Raw genomic sequence first — 19,974 nt, 5'->3', positions numbered from 1 at the left:
ACGATTGTTATAGATAGGTAAGTACTCTTTCATTTTTAGTCATAGGTTTTGAATCGTGTTCTTTTGGATATGAAATCGTCTTTGTGAGGGAACGCATTATCTCCATATGTGACTTTCCAACGAAAATTTAGATTTTCAAGGCTCTAATTAATACTCCCTCCGTCCACAATTGTTTGGCAGGTATACTAAAAATAGATGTCCAAAATTAATTGTCAATTTAAACAATCAAGAAATAATTAGTCATTTTTTCCCAATTCTACCCTTAAGAAAAGTTGTGTGGACTTTTGATATTCTTGGTATAATAGGGTTATATTAGTTAAATTATACCTTATATTAAATTTTCCTTGAGGGGTGTGCATGACCTTACCCTGACAAACAATTGTGGACGGAGGGAGTATGAACTACAGACAGCAAAAAGAAGTAAATGATTGTGATGACTCCGATATAGGCATCGAACATCGAATTAAAAAAAAAGTACTAAACTGATCACGATGGTGATCTGTTTCAATTTGAAGGGTCTTTGGTAAACAAAATATCCCAAAGATGAAAAGAGATCTTTCCAAAACATAGTATTGTTATATTCAAAATGAAAAACAAAATGAAAGTTTTAATTAAACAGTTCAATCTTTCAAAAAATAAATTAATAAATATGCCATACATTTTTTCCCAAAATTTCTTTTCGAAGTTTTTTTCTAAATCTTAATGGCCATGATCCTTTTAGACTCTTTTAAGCATGAAATATTAAAGTCACGAGGATGTATTTTCCTTAATAGTTTAAATTTTTCAATAAGATAATAACACTTTAATATTATTTTAGAACAAATGGGATTTTTGAATTTAAGTTTTACCCTTACATATTATATAAACATGAATAAATTATTATGTTTAGCTCACTAAATCCCTAAGAAAGACATGTTGAGACATAGTAACTTAGTAATTCAAATATGAGCACTCTCTAGCTAATGGGTTAAATTTAACTTTTTAGATGTTTTAGTCACACTTCAACGTGAAATCATGATGCCATTCCCCAAAGATTGTAACACACTCTTTGCTATACCTAGTTTATCCTAAATGTTATTGAATGATTGTTTCATATTTTTTTATTTATATTGCAACTTGAAGATCTAGAAACTAAGCCCCTTGTCTTGGTCTTTTATCATTTCACAAACAAGTTGAAGACTCCTCCAAATTCAGCATGTCAATGGTTAAAATTAACAAACAAAATTAATTTTCGAAAAATTTGCCATATTGCTTAAATTAAAGTATCGTTTCATTGCAAAATAAAAATAAGATCTGCATATATCATATTTTTTCCATATCTCACTGTAAATTTATACAGAGTATGTGTTTATTGATGTAAAGTGTGTTTTTTTTTTTTTAAAAAAAAAGAGTAGAAGAATAAAAACAAAATAGTTATTAGAACGAAACGTAGTTTTAGAAATGAATTTAGAGTCTTACTAAAAACCAATGTAGCTAATAAGCGTAGGATTGCCACTCTCCAATACCGCACCTCACGCTCAAGATTGGATATTTGGTGCATGAAAAAATTAATTTGGGACCAATCATCAGTAATATTAGATATGTCTAACATAACACCAAAAGCTAGCTCATGAGGAGAGTCTTGATCAAGTCCATCTAAAAAAATATTTATTTCTTTTTCATTTTACGTGAGACTCTTCAACACATAAACATATATTTTAATTAATCATATTTTATTTTGACTTCATTTACCAAATATTATATTATAATATCATTGCAACCCATATTTTTATTTTGTCTTTAAACTTGATCACAAACATCATGTCATTAACTTAACATCTATACCCTTTACTTTTGTAGTGGGTTTTCAAGAATCCAATCACTCACTCATCACATTGTGTGATACTTAATTCTTCTACACTTAGGAAGCAATCATGCATGACCATGATTAAAATCAAGTTACTGTATTTAGTCAAATTATTCCATTTTATTTATAATAATAATTAAACTACAAAATTCCTATTACTTACATCATTAATTTGGGTATAGCTTTTGAATCTCAAATACAGTAACATTGACCAAAATTCTCTTATTTTTTTCTTTTCTTTTTCTCATAATCATCAAAACATTGACAAGATTTATTTTGTCCATTGGCAATATAATAATTTGCCCTCCTCATGTCTCCACCAACAGTATATTTTAGTCAAAATGATTGTGATGTATTATACCTATGGAAAATTTTACCTATAAAAGTGCCTTAAGCAGCTGTGTGATAAGACATAAACTCTTTGAGGACCATTCTTTAAAACTCCTACCACAGCTTTTTAAAGGATAGTGCTATTACTCTAACATCTAATAACTAGTTGTACTAATATACTAATATTATATTTTTTATTTGAGTTTATAAATAATACATCTACGACATAAAAAAAATATCCACACAATCAGATAAATATAAATAATTCTATTTGATATAGTAGAATTGGTGAATAAATAAAGGATAAGTGATCAGTAACAATAATAATATATTCAGTGTTATGTGAAAAAGGGTGTTGGCATGCAACTTTATTTCTATCTTGTAAAAATAAAAAAATTATTTTCAATACTCTCGATAGAAATAAAACCTATCAAATTCAATAAGAAAAGAAATGCAATGCTAAAGAAATTGTACATAACATAATAATAAGGAATTAGATAGTACTAATAATAATATTAATAGATAAAACTCGACAACATGTTAAATTATATTAATAATGCCAAAAAATGGAGTATTACGTTACAATAGTGTAATTCTTATTATTTTGTTCGTACTAATATATGTCACGGGACACTTCATAGTATTAGAAGAACACGTGATTTCCCCTAATTATTGCTAATAATTAATCCAAATCATGATATTAATTAATTAATCCATATTTTTGAAACCACAATTTTAACCGTACATGATCCTTCACAAAAAAATGATTAAAGTGCGGCTAATTAATTAGTTGTCACATTATTATTTTGATTATTATTAGTGGTGCATATTAAATGTGAAAGGCGAATAATTCAATCTTTAATGTTTTTTTACCTTTTTTAAAATAGGTTTTTAGGGGCCCGAGGTTTCTTTTTACTACTATTTGACCCTGTAACTTTTTTGGTCTTTCTTTTTTTTTCCTACCTAGAGACTATATATATTTCCTTTATATTGTGTTTTGCGTATTAAATATATATACTGTCATTATTCTCGGATTCATGTTCTAAAATTTAAAATAATATAAAAAAAATGCAACATGCTTTCATGTGTTACGATAAAGATCTAATGATTTAATTGGTCAACCCCATGAAATCTGTTAAAAGACAAAATTAACTTTATTATTTCGAAAGTTTGGTCTCTATTAGTCCCTCTCATATCCTAAATCTTGGTATATTTAATTTGATTAATAGAGTTATTGCTGAATTCCACGCTATTTTTGGGCTTTTTGTTGGTGTAGTGTAGTTAAAAGATTTTGCAATTTGTAATAAACTCAATATTACTAATATAATATGAGTCTTATCATTTATTTTTTATGACAAAGGAAACCGCAGTCACTATCATTTGGATGTACACAGGGTAAAATTTTCGCTCCTAGAAGAGGTAACCCGCACTAGGCAAACCCGGTGCAACGAGCTTGATCCAGAAGGTAAACCTCTTGCTTTCACTGGCAATGAGTTTTGAACTTGAGACCTCCAACACGAAAGTCCCAAGCCCAAACCACTGGACCACCCCGAAGGGTATCATCTTATATTAAACTCATAAATTCTAAAGGATTAATCTCTAAGACATGTCCAATTGAGTCTTGCATTTGCGTATTCTCATTTGTCTATTAGATAATTATAAAGTTAACCACATTAAATATGTGAATTTTTTATCATACACACTTGCATCAATAAGCCGTAAAAGTTTACCCCCAAGATATTTTCTATTTGAGATTGACGAGTATAAATAAAGAAGATGTCATTTTTTACGTGATTGACTTAACTATCTAATTGACAAATGAAAACACACACAATATCTCTTTTCAGAGTTTGAATTAAAAATGTCTTATTAGTATACTTTATTACACAATAAGGTGTTCAAACTACTAGAAAATAAGGAAATAACAATATAATTTTTTTTTATAATCGAACAACAATGCTAATCTTAACGACGAGTTATAAGACTTACCTAGCGGCCAATTAATTGAATTTTATCAATAAATTCCATAGCTAATTTTATATTTATCGTATTGTATCCCATAAAATCAGTTGAGCAAAGAAGGAGGCAAGTGAATTAATTCAATTGAAATGAGTACAAGTACGTACTCTAAAGAAAAGAGATTTTGAATGAATTAGAAATGGTGATTATCAGTGTTTGGTATTCCCAATAATTCTGTAACTCTTCTCGAGCCCTGCGCCTCCGACTATACTTTATTTTTAGACTAATCCAATACTTCTACTTACTTCCAATCCGCCGGGCCGGGAGTTGACTCTTTAAATCCTTTTCCCTTTTTTATAGTAAGTAATATATGTTCGATTATTTAGTTTACACTCTATCAAAAATAAGTTACATTATTTTTATAAAGAAAGTAATCTATATTTACCAGATTACGATCCTGTTTAGAAATACCTTTTTTTTTTTTATGGAATCTTAGGAAAATTTGTAGTTGGTATTGGATAACCCTTAGTCCTTTACTATGTCATAGTCTGTCAACCACATAGAGGATGTAAATCAATTTAGTCAATTTCTACGCGATGCTTGACTCATTAGTGATTGAGAGGGATCGATTACGAGTTATCTGTGTATAAGCAGAAGTTACATTAAAAATTTTAACCTTTTTTTATTATTATTATAATAACTTTGAATATAGTACTTATGTATTTTAAAACACTCTTCTGTTTATTTCATTAACAAAGTACTTTAGAATATCGAAATAAGTCGATTCAAACAGATTTTACGTTGGATTTGTTGTTCTTATTTCTTCCGCCTTTGTAACTGAACGCGTCTTAATTAAATGTGATTAAAGCTTTGATGATTTAAATTATTAGTCAATTCGATCTACTGTTGGTGTTGTTCTATGCCAAAAGAAAGTAAAAGGAAATGTATGGAATGAAGAGGTACACTATGTAGCATTTAAGACGTAATATCGGTTGATATTTTAAAATAAAAAGTGGAATTAAAGTTAAATTTTCAAAAAGTATTTGAAAAATGAAGTTCCATTTGAAAATAAAAATTTTACGTGTGAAAATTCAAAAAACTCCCAAAGTCATGTTTTTCAATCTTCAATATATAAAGTTGAAATAACAAGCCTAAATAACTGTTATTGCTTGTTTAATAAATCAAAGACTTATCTACACTCGATATTTACACTAACTCAATAACAAATTATTGCTTGTTTAGTAAATCATACACTTATCTACACTTGATAGTTACACTAACTCAATAGATTTATAAAAATATATATACTTTAACTTATATTCCTTTTGTTAAACTACAGGTAATTAATATATATTTCAACTTTAATTTAACTATAATAAAGTAGTATGATTCGATGTTTACCCAATATTTTTCAGAAAAGACATACTATTGTCCTTATTGTTTACTCTCTCCTTGGGATTATGACTATATTTTATAAAATAAAAATTCCAATTAGTCAAGTCAGGACACAAAATGAATTAATTATTTGGTGCAATTACTCGTTGGCAATCCACTGAGATCCAGTTTTCAGAAGTTCAATTAAATCTTTATATCCCAATAAATATTAATTAATTCTAGGAAGTTTGCATTTAATTTGGGCTACTGCTTCAAGTTATGTCTACAACCTGTTCATATAACATGGATAACACGGCAACACCTAACACATTTTTTTAAGACAACTAAGGCTGCTTCGGTAGGAAAGGAAAATATTTTTTTTAAAAAAAATAGGTGCATTTATATTTGATATGTAAATAAAAAATATTAATTTAAAGTGTCTATAATTTAGACAAGTATTATGAAAGGTTAAATCGAGTGGATCCGCACTGCACCGATGGAGATGTTAGCTATGTGGGTGATTAAGAAGGAGTTTATTGTTGGAGGGTGAGGATGGCGTAATTACTGTGGAACGTTACTCGTAAAATTTATTTTCTCTACTGAGCCTTGAGAGGACATTTTTAAGAAACTTATTTTTTTCTTTTAAAAAATATTTTTCAAAACCAAATTTTCTGGCCAAAATGATTTTTCCATTTAACCTTCTCAAAAAACATTTAACATACCTTAAATTTTCTGTTCATTGGTACATTCAAAAACTCCTTAATGATCGAACAGTATTATAGCTCATTTAATTCAGTGTTAAATACACATGTAAAATTAATTGTCTTAAATTATTAAAGCGTGCTATATAGCCTAAATTATTGGCTTTCAAGTTGGAGGTTTCATTTAATTTCTTCTAGGGTTGCTTTTTAAAAAGAAAAAAAAATAAAAAATTCTTACTCGGTGTTTGATATCTATATTTGAGTCTGACTAAATTCAGATCGCGTTGAAAAGTCCACATTAGGGGGTTAAGCGCTCCTAATAAAGGCAACTTCGTATTTAGAGAGACTCGAACCCGAAATCTTTGGTTAAGGATGAAGAAGTACTTAGAAATCTTTGTTGCTTGGGTTGTTAGTCTCACAATATGTTAACGTGAAACTAAATTAGATCCTAATCTTGCTATGTGTTAGTAACTATACTGAATAGATGTTTAATTTCTTAGTATATTTACTTTTCCATATTTTAAACTTTCTTAATGAAAATCGATGATTAGGTATTCCAATCAACATGTCTCCTTATCATGGGCCACATCTATATTATGTCTTCTCAACACGTACCCTAAAACACAAGGTTCTTGCTATGACAGAAAAATCATTTAGATGAAAACTAAAGGAAAGAAGAAGAAGAAAAAAAACATCTATTTAACCTAGATTCTGGCTCTGAAATATACAGTTTATCACATTCAAACTAAGTACATGTACGTACTCATCCTATTATTACTAGAGTACTAGTTTAGATATGAGAAATTTAGTGCTTGTACACATGTATATAATTACATGTGAGAAATTAAGAGTAAGTACTTGTACTTGTATGTGGATACTAATATAGTAGGGAAGATTGTCGTTTGGCAGCTTGTTAGAGTTATCGTTTGGTAGAGATTATTAGGAAAAATAATGCATGTATTAACCTTGTGTATTACTAGTATCTTGTTTGGTACTCTTTTTCAACCTATGTATAACTAACACTCTATTGTGTACTAAGATGTGCATTGTTAATATCATGGATTTCTAGATATTAGCAATGCAATGGTTTTAACGCATGCATTAATATGATAAAACACTCAATTGCCCCTCAAACCCTTTTTTACATCTTTTCCACCATAAAAGTGAAGGGTATCTTTTGTAAATAATTTTTTTTAATGCAATACATACTATTTTTAATGCATCAAACCAAACAATGCATTAAAATAATTTATGTATAATTAATGCAAGCATAGCTAATACATGCATTGCTAATGTAAACACTATTAATACATTCTATTTAACACTATTCTTATACACTCTACCAAACGAATAAATAAGATATAATATATAAATGTGTGGCATTATACTCTCCAACTTTAGATGAACATAAATAGATATTTAAAATTGTTATGAGAAAATCTACGTGTAATTTTATGTAAAGATAATTAGTTATGTATTGTTTAGTTATTCATGTATACCCTATATTCTAATTTATGTGGCATAGTCGAAATGTCAAGTTCAAAACACATAGCAACTTTATATTTTCTGAAATTTAGAAACTATGTATAAAGTATTGTAGATCACACTGATTAATAATTTAAAATATTTAAAAAGAATATAAAGAAATTTCGATCAAAGAAACACTTGATTGACTCTGGAAATTCCAACTCTACCACACGATATCATTGGGATGGAGGTAATATTAGTTATTTCATCTTTCTATCATGCATAAAATAATGAATTGATTCGCTCATAATTTGTCCATGAATTAGTTATGTTAGTCTCTAAATCACAAATTAAAATGCAATATTAATTTTATACATGAATAAATTTATCTCTTAACCAAATATCAAATGTGATACCGATACTTAAACACATACGACATAACGAACCTCTAAACCAACTACCAAACGACTCGTAAATGTTACGACATAACGAACCTCTAAACCAACTACCAAACGACTCGTAAATGTTGGACTAAAGAGCAAAGGGTGCATTAATGTATCTATAGGGTTTTTAGGTAAAACAATCTAGTGTTTTTTTTGTTTCATAGTTATAAATACAAGGAAAGTTCCTTCACAAGTCGCCATCGTACGGAACCTTTAAAACTTGAGTTTCTTAGTTTGAAACATCGTAAAGGCGAACAAGGAGGAAGCGGGGGGGCCGTCCTAGTCATCACATGGTGGGTCCATGTCATCTTTGTCCAAGGGTCCCACTGGCCTATATATCCATGTGCTTTACCTAATGATTATATATTTAAAAAGAAAATGAATATGTTGGGTAATGCTCACATTCTGCCGATCGATGACAAAACTCATAAGGGGTTGGCTTGGATCGGAGTCATGATCGAATATAACGCTTGTTTGACGGACTTAGTTAAGAAATAGAGCTACGCATTTGCTATAAGCTATAACTTTTAGCATAATGATAAGCGTTTGGTGCTAATATTATACTTTTCTTTTTTATAAAAGAGAGACTATTCTAAAGAATTTTGAATTAACATTTCTCTTTTTATTTGATAAGGGATAATTGACACATAACAATCGCTTTCTCTGAAGAACCAATGACCTCGTTGCTCACGATTTACATTTATTTTTTAATTCGATGAGGAACAATTGACTTATAACATTTAAACATATCTTCCTTTGTAAACTATATAAGAGAAAGTATCATGCTATATAGTTTATTGTCGGTGGAAATTTCGACGTTTAATTTTCACTATATCTTGTTTCTTAACCTTTGCACAAAAATCTCCTTTGTGTAAATTCGAATAGATAAATGAACTTTTTTCTTGACGACAAGATGTAAGGTAGAAAGAACTCGAAAACTAGGGCAATTGGCTTGATTAAGTGAATTTAATGGATTCATAATAAGAGTGAATTTTCATAAAACAATTGTCACTGCTTATGGATCTAGACAAATTGTACGATTAGTAAGTGATTCTATCCACTTTGTCTTGCATTATTGCACTCTAATCCACTAAAAGAGCACTAAAATTAACTTTGGTGAATAGTGAAGTGATCATACACACTTTTCATCTAATTGTAATCTTTAATACTACAAATTACTCCATAGTTAGCACTAATCTTTAATTAACCAGAGTGTAAAGCAATGTGTTAGTACTTTGCCTTAGCCACATGGTAGGACACCAACTTTTGACAACCCTAAGCAAAGTTGGTATATTAATGGAAGCTAAAGCTAGGTAGGTAATTATAATTAGCTAGGTTTTTTATGAAGGTCGGTTATATAGAGTTATTAAAAAAAAGAGAAGTACCATTCACATATATAGGGAAAGTTAAATAGTCTTTTGGAAAGCAAAATAATCATGTTACTATCCAGAAACAGCCAAACATCTTGTTGTGCTTTATATGAATGTGTTCACATTTTTTTACTGTCTATACATTGATCATTTCTGATTTTTGAGTATCTTCCATTATAAATTACTACTTGTTATTTGACAACCTACTGCTAGATGCAACCTTGTATTTCATGATAGTGGACAAAATTATCTTTTATATTATTGCATAGGTTAATAGCCTAAAGAAATAATTAGGCCCGATCCAACTCAGGAACCGACCCGACTTTGACCTAGAACCCGAGATACGACTTCCACAGGGGAGTAGGGAACGACCTAATCCCTGACCCTTGCTCTTGACACGGGACATGAGACCCAGGACCTAACCCTAGCCCCAAGAACGGAGTTTCGACCCATGACCTAGGCAATAAGGCCTAGGACTTGACCTTGACTAACGACCCGATCAAGATTTAGGACCCTGACCCATGACCCCATATGTGACTCCAACCAAGAAACCAAGACTTAGCCTTTACTCGCGATTCGACCCATAAAAGAATTGAAAATAAATCTTACAATTGGGGTAGTAGTTGGTCAAATTACAGATGACTTCAAATATGGATCATGTTGGGCTGGCTAAAATCAGCGCAATGTAAAATTATCTTGTTCCCAACCCATAAAACTTTGGGTGGATTGAGTGGACTCATAAATTTTTAGCCATATTTGACACCCCTAGTAATAGGCTTTAGCTGAATAATTTTAAATTTCTGAAGAGATAAAAAATAACAATAACAGTTACACCTCAATTCCAAAAAAATTGAGTTAGCTAATAGACTTCTCAACGTACATATCGATTCAACTAATCCATTTTGTCCAATATTAAATATAGTATATAAGATTCTACCACTAGACGTTCTAAGCAATTTTTACTGGCAAGCAAATTTCAAACAAGCCTTTAATCGACTCCAACAAACATTAGACTCTATATAAAATTATAAATGGAATAAACTTATCATACTATCTTGTTAAAATTGAGATGTGAAGAGAACAGCAAAAGGATGCTTCAATATATAACTGAGTTAATAGTTAACAGTAAGTAGCAACTTGGAAGTACTTCATCAAACATATGTACTAGTGCATGTGAATTTTAGGTCAGAAGAATTAATTAACAATTATAGTATGAAAAATTATTTGGTCGAAAGCGGAATTGGAAAAATGGAAAAACGTACAAGTGACAAACTTTAATAACAAGTACTCCCTCCGTTCCATTTTATGTGGCACTATTTCCTTTTTGGTCAGTCCCAAAAAGAATGTCACATTTCCTTATAAGGTAACTTTATAAAGGTACAATTCCTCTTTTATCCTTGTTGGTCCCACTTAATCTTAAAATAATACTCCAATACATTTATGAGGAGAGAGAAAAAAGAGTCTACTTTTTAAAGGGCAATTTAGTAAACATTTCAAAGTCTTCTTTTATTTCTTAAACTCCGTGCCCGGTCAAATGTTGCCACATAAAATGGAACGGAGGGAGTATTTATTAATGCTCTCTATAGTACAGTGCTTGCGCAATTAGCTCCATTTTTTTAAAAAAATAAAAAATTCAAACCATCATCCAGGCTATGGTAATCTTCAGAGGTAGAAATAATTCGAGTATTGAAATAAAATTTATTGGTCGTTCAAAAAAAGACAGTTGGTGAATGAGGAGTTTATACCCAGATAAGGACATAGTCCATTCAAAGTGAACATGTACTTAAACCTGTTGGCCCAAAACGAAGCGTGTTTTGGGTCCCTTATATTTTACTAGTAATAAAGACACAGATGTGAATTATTTTGTTGCTATCTACTGGACTGTAACTTAACCCGCACTACTAACGATCATCACAAGTCCATTACTATCAGCAGAACTAGCAATAATTCACCAAATGAAATGTGTGATTAATCCTTCACAATACCTGATGCTGCACCATGGTTTATATTTTATCTCGAGTTTCAGTTTAAGGTCAAACTATGAAAGGCAATGCAAAAGTTCTATATCCTCGGGGTTTTACTACTTAGACTTGTGTGTGAGACTAGGTGAGCACGCTTCAAAGAATTGGTCCAAGTCAAAATCTTACATGAAACTTTATTACAATCAAAATTGTAACCATAGAACTTATAAAGAAGGGCAATTAGGTTCATAAAACTATTGCAAAAATCAAAACAAATATAAACCACAGGTACAATCCGATCAAAAGCAGGCCTGTCAATACTCATCCCTAACTTCTAATGTAGAACCGGAAGCTTCTGAAACGATGGCCAAAAGAGCTGATTTTAAAAACTGAAATTATCTGACCTGTGAAGGTGAGCAAAGCAAGCCAGAGGCATCTGCTCCTACAACTGCAAGATCACAAACAGTACAAAGCTGTCCTTGCTGGGATGGAACAAAATGAGTAGTACAATAAGGGCAAGTGACATCCTTCTGGCCTCTGTATATGGGGACATATGTAGCGCCACAGACCACAAACGGATTTCTGAAGTCATAATTCAACTCTGTAGCATCTCTCATATTTTTCTCAGCTGCTTGAAGAACCTGGCGGGCTGTTTTTGCTTGGCTTTCATTGGTTGGATTTGTCTCCAACAGTCTCCTAGCAAAGTTGGCTGCTGAGCTGAGATTGCTTGCCTTATAGCAGATAGACATAGCATTCTGTAATGCGAGTCTCAAGTGTGGAAGCTGCAGATTACAGTGTGTGAAGTAGGCAGCCAACTCCTGCTGACGAACGGGGTTATCTTTTGATTCCTTCCTCTTAACCTCCATCTGCAAACCTAAAACGTACTCCTTCACTATGACAATCAATTCCTTGACCTCATCCACCTCTCGTCTTGACTCAACCACAATTAAAGGAATGGTGTGAAGAATGCTCAGGAATAATCTAAGAGCATCAGAGAATTTCCCAGAAGTAGTGGCTCTATAGGCAGTTTTAAGTTTTTCTTCCAGCTGACTGAAATTGAAGATGAGGGCAGGTGGACCCCGCACATTGGGACTAGCTGACTCACTCCAACCTCTTTCGATTGCCAGAGAGATAACTGGTGCCGAGGAGAAGGCACGGAGATATGTATGGCTTCCCATATGAAGATCAGCAAACAATTGCTTTAATGGAGAGAAGTTCTTAATCCCTAGTTGTCGGCTCAGCAAACGCATAGCAGTATCGAAATTGCCAGCAGCTGCATGTTCTGCAGCAAGAGATGATTTTTGGACCCAAATCTGGCTGACAGGCATGCCAGGGTTTGGGGTAACAAAAACAGATGAGCGGGCATTGGAAGCAGTCTTTGGTGTGTCAGTATCAGGTGGCAGATCCAAATCCTCAAGATCCCATCCTCCTTCCTCGTCATTTTCTTCTTTTCCTTCTTCATCCTCCAGCACCATACTGATATCCCCATTCTGCAGATTTTCCACCTCACCAATATCCAGTGACTCACCCCAATCAGCATCTGCAGCCTCTTCGTACTCCTCATGTCCACCCCTGACTGTAGCATCCAAACCACCTTCAAATATACCTTTTGTGACCATCAGTAGAGGCCAGTCTCCCCCACCCAAAATGGGAGTTGGGGGCTTCAAGAGAGATGCTTTCTTCTCCTTTGGCAATGATGGAACATTATCACCCAGTTTTTCAGCAAGACGCTCAGCAGTATCCTTCAGCCCGTGAACATTAGCTGTGATGTATGCAAGGGGAAGATGACCAGCATCCTCCAAAATCTTGACACGCTCACGAACATCACCAAGGTACAAGGCATCGTGGAATTGACCCATAACTTCATTTTTTACCTCAGCAATTTTCATCATTTTTGACAACTTATCCAGGTTTCCTGTTATCAGATAAAGGAAAGAGAGCCTCTCAAAGTTCTTCGTCTTCTGGTAGGCATATTCAACAATACCTGCATTTCCCTGTCGAAGGGCCTCCACCCCAAGCCTATACCAATGATCCTTCTCATCAAGCTTCTTAGCAGATTCAAGAGCTATCTCAATGTTCCCACTTTCAAGTGCTAAGTTGAAACGAGTAAGCTCATCCTTGACAAAATGAAGAGCAACCTCAGGAAAACCCTTCTGCTGCAAATAAGCAATCATGGCTTGACCACAAAGCTCGGAGTTTCTTATCATACTCATAACCTGGTCATATCTCTTTCTAAGCAGGGCCAGCTTGAAAATATATTCAGTTGAATCAATAATAATAGGACGGTTCTTCCCATCTCGATCCAAGCAAAAAATAGTGTTCCCATATATCTTAGAGATGTAGACTGGGACATCTAAGGTTTTAATGATTCCACTATCGCCATTGGGAAGGCAGTACTTGATGTGGGTAAGTGTGGTATAAATGAAGACCCCGTTGTCATCCCAGGCACCACTCTTGACACGAATTGTCTCGTGAAGAGTGCAACGGTGCACAAGCTTCTTATCAGCTATTACTATGGAATGCTTGCTAAGTAAAGCAACACTTTCCATGTCAGACGACCAAACGACATACCTGATGAAAGGAGTCTGCAGCTCTCCAAGAACAATTCTCTGCTGCAGATCAAAGATAACAACTCTGTCCTCTGCCCTGCACAGTAAGTTTCCTGTGCCAGCATAAAATATTGCATCAGTAGCAGTAGGCAGAGGGCTTTTCTTAACAATTTCATTCTTCAGATTTTTGACCAGGACTTGATTGGTGCTTTTCTCAAGCACTGCAAACCTGTTCCGCGCAACAAAAACTGCTGATCCTCCAGTTCCCCTTTTTGCATCTTGAACAGTATCACCCTTACCATAAGTGTCTTTAGGTATAATGTATAGTTCATAGGAGCCCCCATCAACGTCCGAACAGATCAAAATAGCATTCTCAGTAGGACTGTAAGAAAGCGTTCGAGGACCTTGGTTCAGACTGTTTGAACCAGGCCTTCTAATTGGTATCAACTGATTCTCCTTCTGAGTTGAATACTCGTACACACGGAGAAATCGATCCTTCACATAAAACAAAGAATCACCGCTCACAGAAAAAGCAGGGCGTTCTCTCTCCAACTTGAACACTATCATCCCACTGTCATGACCAGCTGCTAGAAGATTCATCTCAGGATGAGCTGCAAGGATCCAAAATCTGTCATGCTCCCTGCGGAAAGTCTGGAGACCAGTCCTTTTTGTAGCATCCCACACTCGAATGCTCTTATCCTCTGAATTGGAAACAATAATATCTTGCCTTGAATGGAACAAAACACAAGATACATTGTTCATATGGCCTCTCAATGTGTCCACCTCCCAGGCCTTTGTATCTAGCAATATCAAAAACACAATTAGTAGTGTATAGTCTCGTCATAGTAACCTGAGAAGATCATCAAACGCATTAAAATATCCAAGTTTCTAACAGCAGACAGCCTAATCCAATCTGAAAAAGCACCTGTTGTCTATCAATTTAATTCAAGGAGAACATTCTTCTCCAAGAATAGAGAAAGGCTTGAGTATACATCCTGTATGATTTTCCTGAGCATAACACAATTAAGGACATTCATTTCTTTATGGGTACCAAGAAACTACAGTTCAGGACGAGTCTAATTAGCTTCACCAAGCTTTAGAGATAAATGCAAACTGCTACCACTCACTAGCTCAGACATAGCAAGGTACAGCCAGTTTTAGCTGAATTAAGGAATTCTTAACTGACAAGCTTTTTAAGTTAACTGACAAGAGGTTCTACAAATTTGAAAGATCCTATTTCTTTGGCCAAATGGACGATCAAAAAGCTCTTATTATAGCTAAAATGATATATAACAGTAAATAAGTCCACTAGCACAAACTGAAGTAAGAAAACATTTATGGCTGGCATGCGAAAAAACATTCAAGATTTTAGAGAATACCATTCATCCGCCAGATTTTCACCTGGCGATCATCCGCGCCAGACACAATTAGGGGCAGTGTAGGGTGAAATGAAGCCCAGTTAACCCCTCGATCATGACCCTCCAAGACATACTTCACAACAGCATCTACTCCACCAAAGAAGTCTGTATTCATCTGACTCAAGCGCAAGATGTCATCAGCAGGAGAAACAGTTTTCTTCCTTAGAGCACCAATATCCCAGACCCGAACAGTCTGATCCAAAGATGCAGAGACAACCAAGTCCTCTTTGGGATGAAACAGGGCACACATCACGTAATGGTTGTGCCCAGTCAAGACAGAAATACAAGTGCGAGACTGCCAGTTCCATATCCTGATTGTCTGATCATCACTTGCACTGACAATCCAGGGATATTCATGATGAAATTGGACAGTGCGAATATAATCAAGATGTCCAAGCAGCGTAAATAAGCACCGATGCAGCTTATAATTCCAGACCTTTATCTTATAGTCATCTCCTGCAGCAAACAAGTCAGAAGAGTTTAAATATACTAAGAACAGTCCAATACCAAGTTTCAATAATGCAAGTAGGCATAGATTGCAATTCTGTTAAAATATATGCTGTTAGTTTTTATTTATTTACTTAATTTATTTGCCTTAGTGATGATAGGTTTACTGCAGCAGCACTTGCAGCATTATACGTAACATCCATACAATTTATCAATCATCAATATTGAATCAGCTTAAGAATTGAGCATTGAGTGTACATAGTAGTTCATAGTTCTTCTAGATTTTGACAATGTCATGAATTATTTGGTCCTTTTAGAAACAGAAAAAATACAAACAACATGACAGAAATTACTCTATATAATTTGATTTGATTAAACACTAAATATCTTATGAGTAAACAAAATGCCACTCAAACCTTCAGTCAAAAAAGAACTAATGATGCCTCTTCTAAGGAAGTTCAAGGATGAACAAGACTAAATATGAGATCACATTACATTTTCTATGATTCATGAGGCATTCCACCTGATCTAGAATATACAAGAACAAATGCATATTAAAACACAATGTGAATGATATAAACTAGCCAATGACATTGATCACATAGATCAAATAAACTAGAAAGGGAAAAGCTACCAAACTAGTGCATAAGAAATTTCTCGTCCGGAATTTCACTAAATTCGGCAAAAGTAGCATTTAGATTTCATTAATCAAACATCTATTCATCAACACATATCAGTAGATCCACACTCCATCACTCAATCATGAAATCAACTGCAACAGCAAATTCAAAAAAGAGGGAAAAAATGAAAATCAAACCTCCTGATACAAAAAGAGGCTGAGACTTGTGAAAATGAACGCCACGAACAGGGCCATCATGTTCATCAAATCGATCAATGAGAGTTCCCATACGGTAATCCCAAAGCTGGATCACACCGCTATGAAGACTAGCTAAGATCCATGGCCTTTTGCTATGAAAACTGAGCCCTTTCACTCGATTACTCTTCGTTTCAAACTTCGTCAACATCTTTCAAAATTCCTCAAACGCAACAAAATCAAATGCTCAAAAACAACAACAACTAATTTTGCTGTATGTGAAACCCTAACTGGATTTCGAGATCAAATTCAACTCAGATCTGATCGGAAAACTGCATTTCAAATGAAGATCGGTGAACGGAGAGTGCGTATGTTAAGGGAAGTTGTCTCTTTGTGTGAATTTTTTAGTGTGCGTTAAAGAAATTGGGGATCGGAAGTTTGATAGACAGAAGAATAATATAGTCTCGTAAAGAGAAATAGAACTTGAAATTAATGTGAATTGCTGGTGGATCTACGGGTCCCAGCTGTAAGATCCATTTTTACTTGAGAGAAAAAATAGCTATTTAAAATATTTTTATTTGTTTAGAAGGGAAAAAAAAACTTTATTTTATAGTAATATTTTGAGTGTAAGATTAGGTGATTAGCATTTACGAGTTGATTAATAAAGAATATATATGGTTATTACTTAATCATGATTGAGTAATGTATTTTTTTTACTTTAATTGTGATTATTGAGTTTGATTTGATTAAATTGAAACATAATTCATTTTCCGAGAAAGGAAGTTTTGAGTATTTGGGATTAATAATTTAAAGAAATGGGAAGATTGATGATGGTGTTACATATTGTATTGGAGCGGGTTGGATGGAGTGAAAGTTTATATATGGTGTTGTGTAATAAAAATGAGTCACCAAGCCTTGAAGAAGGTATTATAAGTAGAGGTTAGATCAACTATATTTAATGGGATAGAGTGTTAGCCGATTAAAAATTTGCAAGTCCAAAAGATGAAAGTAACGAAAGTGAGGATGTTAAAATGAGTGTGTCGATATCCCAAGAGTGATAGGATCGGGAATGAAGCTATCTAGGACAAGGTTGGAGTGGTCTTCATGGACAAGATGAGTAAGGCAAGACTGAGATGATTTAGACATATAAAGAAAAGATGCATAGATTCCATGATGAGAAGAAGTGTGAGGCTTGTCGTAGACTGTAGTAGATGTAAGGAAAAGTAGATCGAAGAAGTTGGGGGAGGTGATTAGACAAAACATAGCTCACCAGCAGCTTATCGAACATTGCTCTTGATAGAAAAATATGAAGATAAAAAATTAGGCCCTAGATAGTATTGTTATTATTATTGTCTTACTATCATATCCTTTTATTTTAATATTACTTGATGTTCATTTNAATTATATTGAATAGGGTAGAGTGTTAGCCGATTAAAAATTTGCAAGTTCAAAAGATGAAAGTAACGAAAATGAGGATGTTAAAATGAGTGTGTCGATATTCTAGGAGTGATAGGATCAGGAATGAAGCTATCTAGGGCAAGGTAGGAGTGGTCTCCGTGGACAAGATGAGTAAGGCAAGACTGAGATGATTTAGACATATAAAGAAAAGATGCATAGATTCCATGGTGAGAAGAAGTGTGAGGCTTGTCGTAGACTGTAGTAGATGTAAGGAAAAGTAGATTGAAGAAGTTGGGGGAGGTGATTAGACAAAACATAGCTCACTAGCAGCTTATCGAACGCTCTTGATAGAAAAATATGAAGATAAAAAACTAGGCCCTAGATAGTATTGTTATTAATATTGTCTTACTATCACATCCTTTTATTTTAATATTACCTGATGTTCATTTGTTTCGGTTATGTTGGCGTGCTATTGTTTTTTTCTTCATTTATTTCAATTAAAAAAAACTGCTACTATACTTGCTTTACATTTTTATTTTCATATGCTCTGCTTGAGTCGAATATCTAGCAAAAACAACTTCTCTACCTTCACAGGATAAGAATAAGACTGCGTGTACACATCATACCCCTCAAACTTCACTTGTGATATTATATTAATATGTTGTTATTAATTTAATCAAGATACGTGAAAGCTGATTCGAACACCATAATCATACTTTTTTTTATTAATTTGTTATAAATACTAATGATACATATTAAAGTCAAAAAGAGAAACAATTTGGTAAAATTAGTACCTCGTGCCTACCCTAAGTTACAATGGATGGGACCATTTTTATATAAGAGGTGTTACTAGATAATCATATTGAATTTTCACTTTTTTATTTTTTGACTTTCTTAATAAAAAATTATATCATAAAATCATCTTTTCTTTCCCTTCTCACTAAAATAAATCACAGAGCTTAATTAAGCCATTCAAAAAGTGAGATCATTTGACATTTTTTTCCCTTCAAATGTAAAATATACACTTTTTGTACATTATTATACAAAATTTAAACTTCAAAAATATAAGGGTAAGCTACATAAATCCCACGAGTTTAAGTCCTAATTACTGAGATTCCCAATAGTTTCAAATATTACTTCCTCTACCATATTTCATACTTAGGATACATGAGTTTGAATCTGTGAGATACATGTATCTGCCGAATTTTAAAATCGAGATACGTATTTTATTTGTTTAAATTAATTGATTGTAACTGATTTCCTTAATTAGAGGAGTAATTGATGATTTTTAGAATATATGGACAATTAATTCTGGAAATTAAATTAATCAAATCTCTTAATATAGGGCAAATCAAGGAGTGTATTTATGTTTAATTAATTTCATTTATTATTCTTTGAAATAATAAATTCATTAACATTATTATTAATAAAAAACAAAAACATGTATATCTTGGTCATGTAATTTGATTAATTTCATTTTATTACTCTTAAAATAATAAATTCATTAATTTGATGCATCTATTATCAATAGATGATGTATTCTACAAACTAAACACTTAGATACATGAGTATCATACAAGTGCATTCATATGTATAATAGAAGTATCTAGTATTAATTTCGTGTATTTGCTATATGCGTCTATTATTAATTTTATGTATCTATTTATATGATCTAATTTTAATTTCATGTATTTTTCATATGTATCTAGTATTAATTTGATGTATCAAGTATCAATTTCATACATTATATTCAAAAACGTGTATCTCGAATACATAGTAAGTTGTAAGCATAAACATAAATTATGTGTATCTAAATATGGAATGTAATTGAAACAATCGAATTTAGGAACAATTCACGATGTTAGAGTATCTGCCTTATCACTAATCCAAAAAAAAA

General features: G+C 32.9%; 2 protein-coding genes across 3 annotated transcripts in view; one reads left to right on the top strand and one right to left on the bottom strand.

The window, feature by feature from the left end:
• LOC125855069 (floral homeotic protein PMADS 1) overlaps positions 1-19,974 on the top strand; it is a 287,719-nt gene that overhangs the window by 255,805 nt on the left and 11,940 nt on the right. The window lies entirely within an intron of this gene.
• On the bottom strand, positions 11,616-17,123 carry LOC125855035 (coatomer subunit alpha-1). Its single transcript, XM_049534677.1, has 3 exons — positions 16,683-17,123; positions 15,380-15,874; positions 11,616-14,800 (listed from the first exon to the last, which is right to left on the bottom strand). The coding sequence occupies exons 1-3, from the start codon at positions 16,888-16,890 to the stop codon at positions 11,847-11,849; spliced, it is 3,657 nt and encodes a 1,218-aa protein (XP_049390634.1). The 5' UTR covers positions 16,891-17,123; the 3' UTR covers positions 11,616-11,846.

The sequence above is a fragment of the Solanum stenotomum genome, chromosome 2 (genome assembly GCF_019186545.1).
Source record: "Solanum stenotomum isolate F172 chromosome 2, ASM1918654v1, whole genome shotgun sequence".
Lineage (NCBI taxonomy): Eukaryota > Viridiplantae > Streptophyta > Magnoliopsida > Solanales > Solanaceae > Solanum > Solanum stenotomum.
The sequence above is the reverse complement of the archived record's forward strand: the minus strand, read 5'-3'. Positions and strand labels throughout refer to the sequence as shown.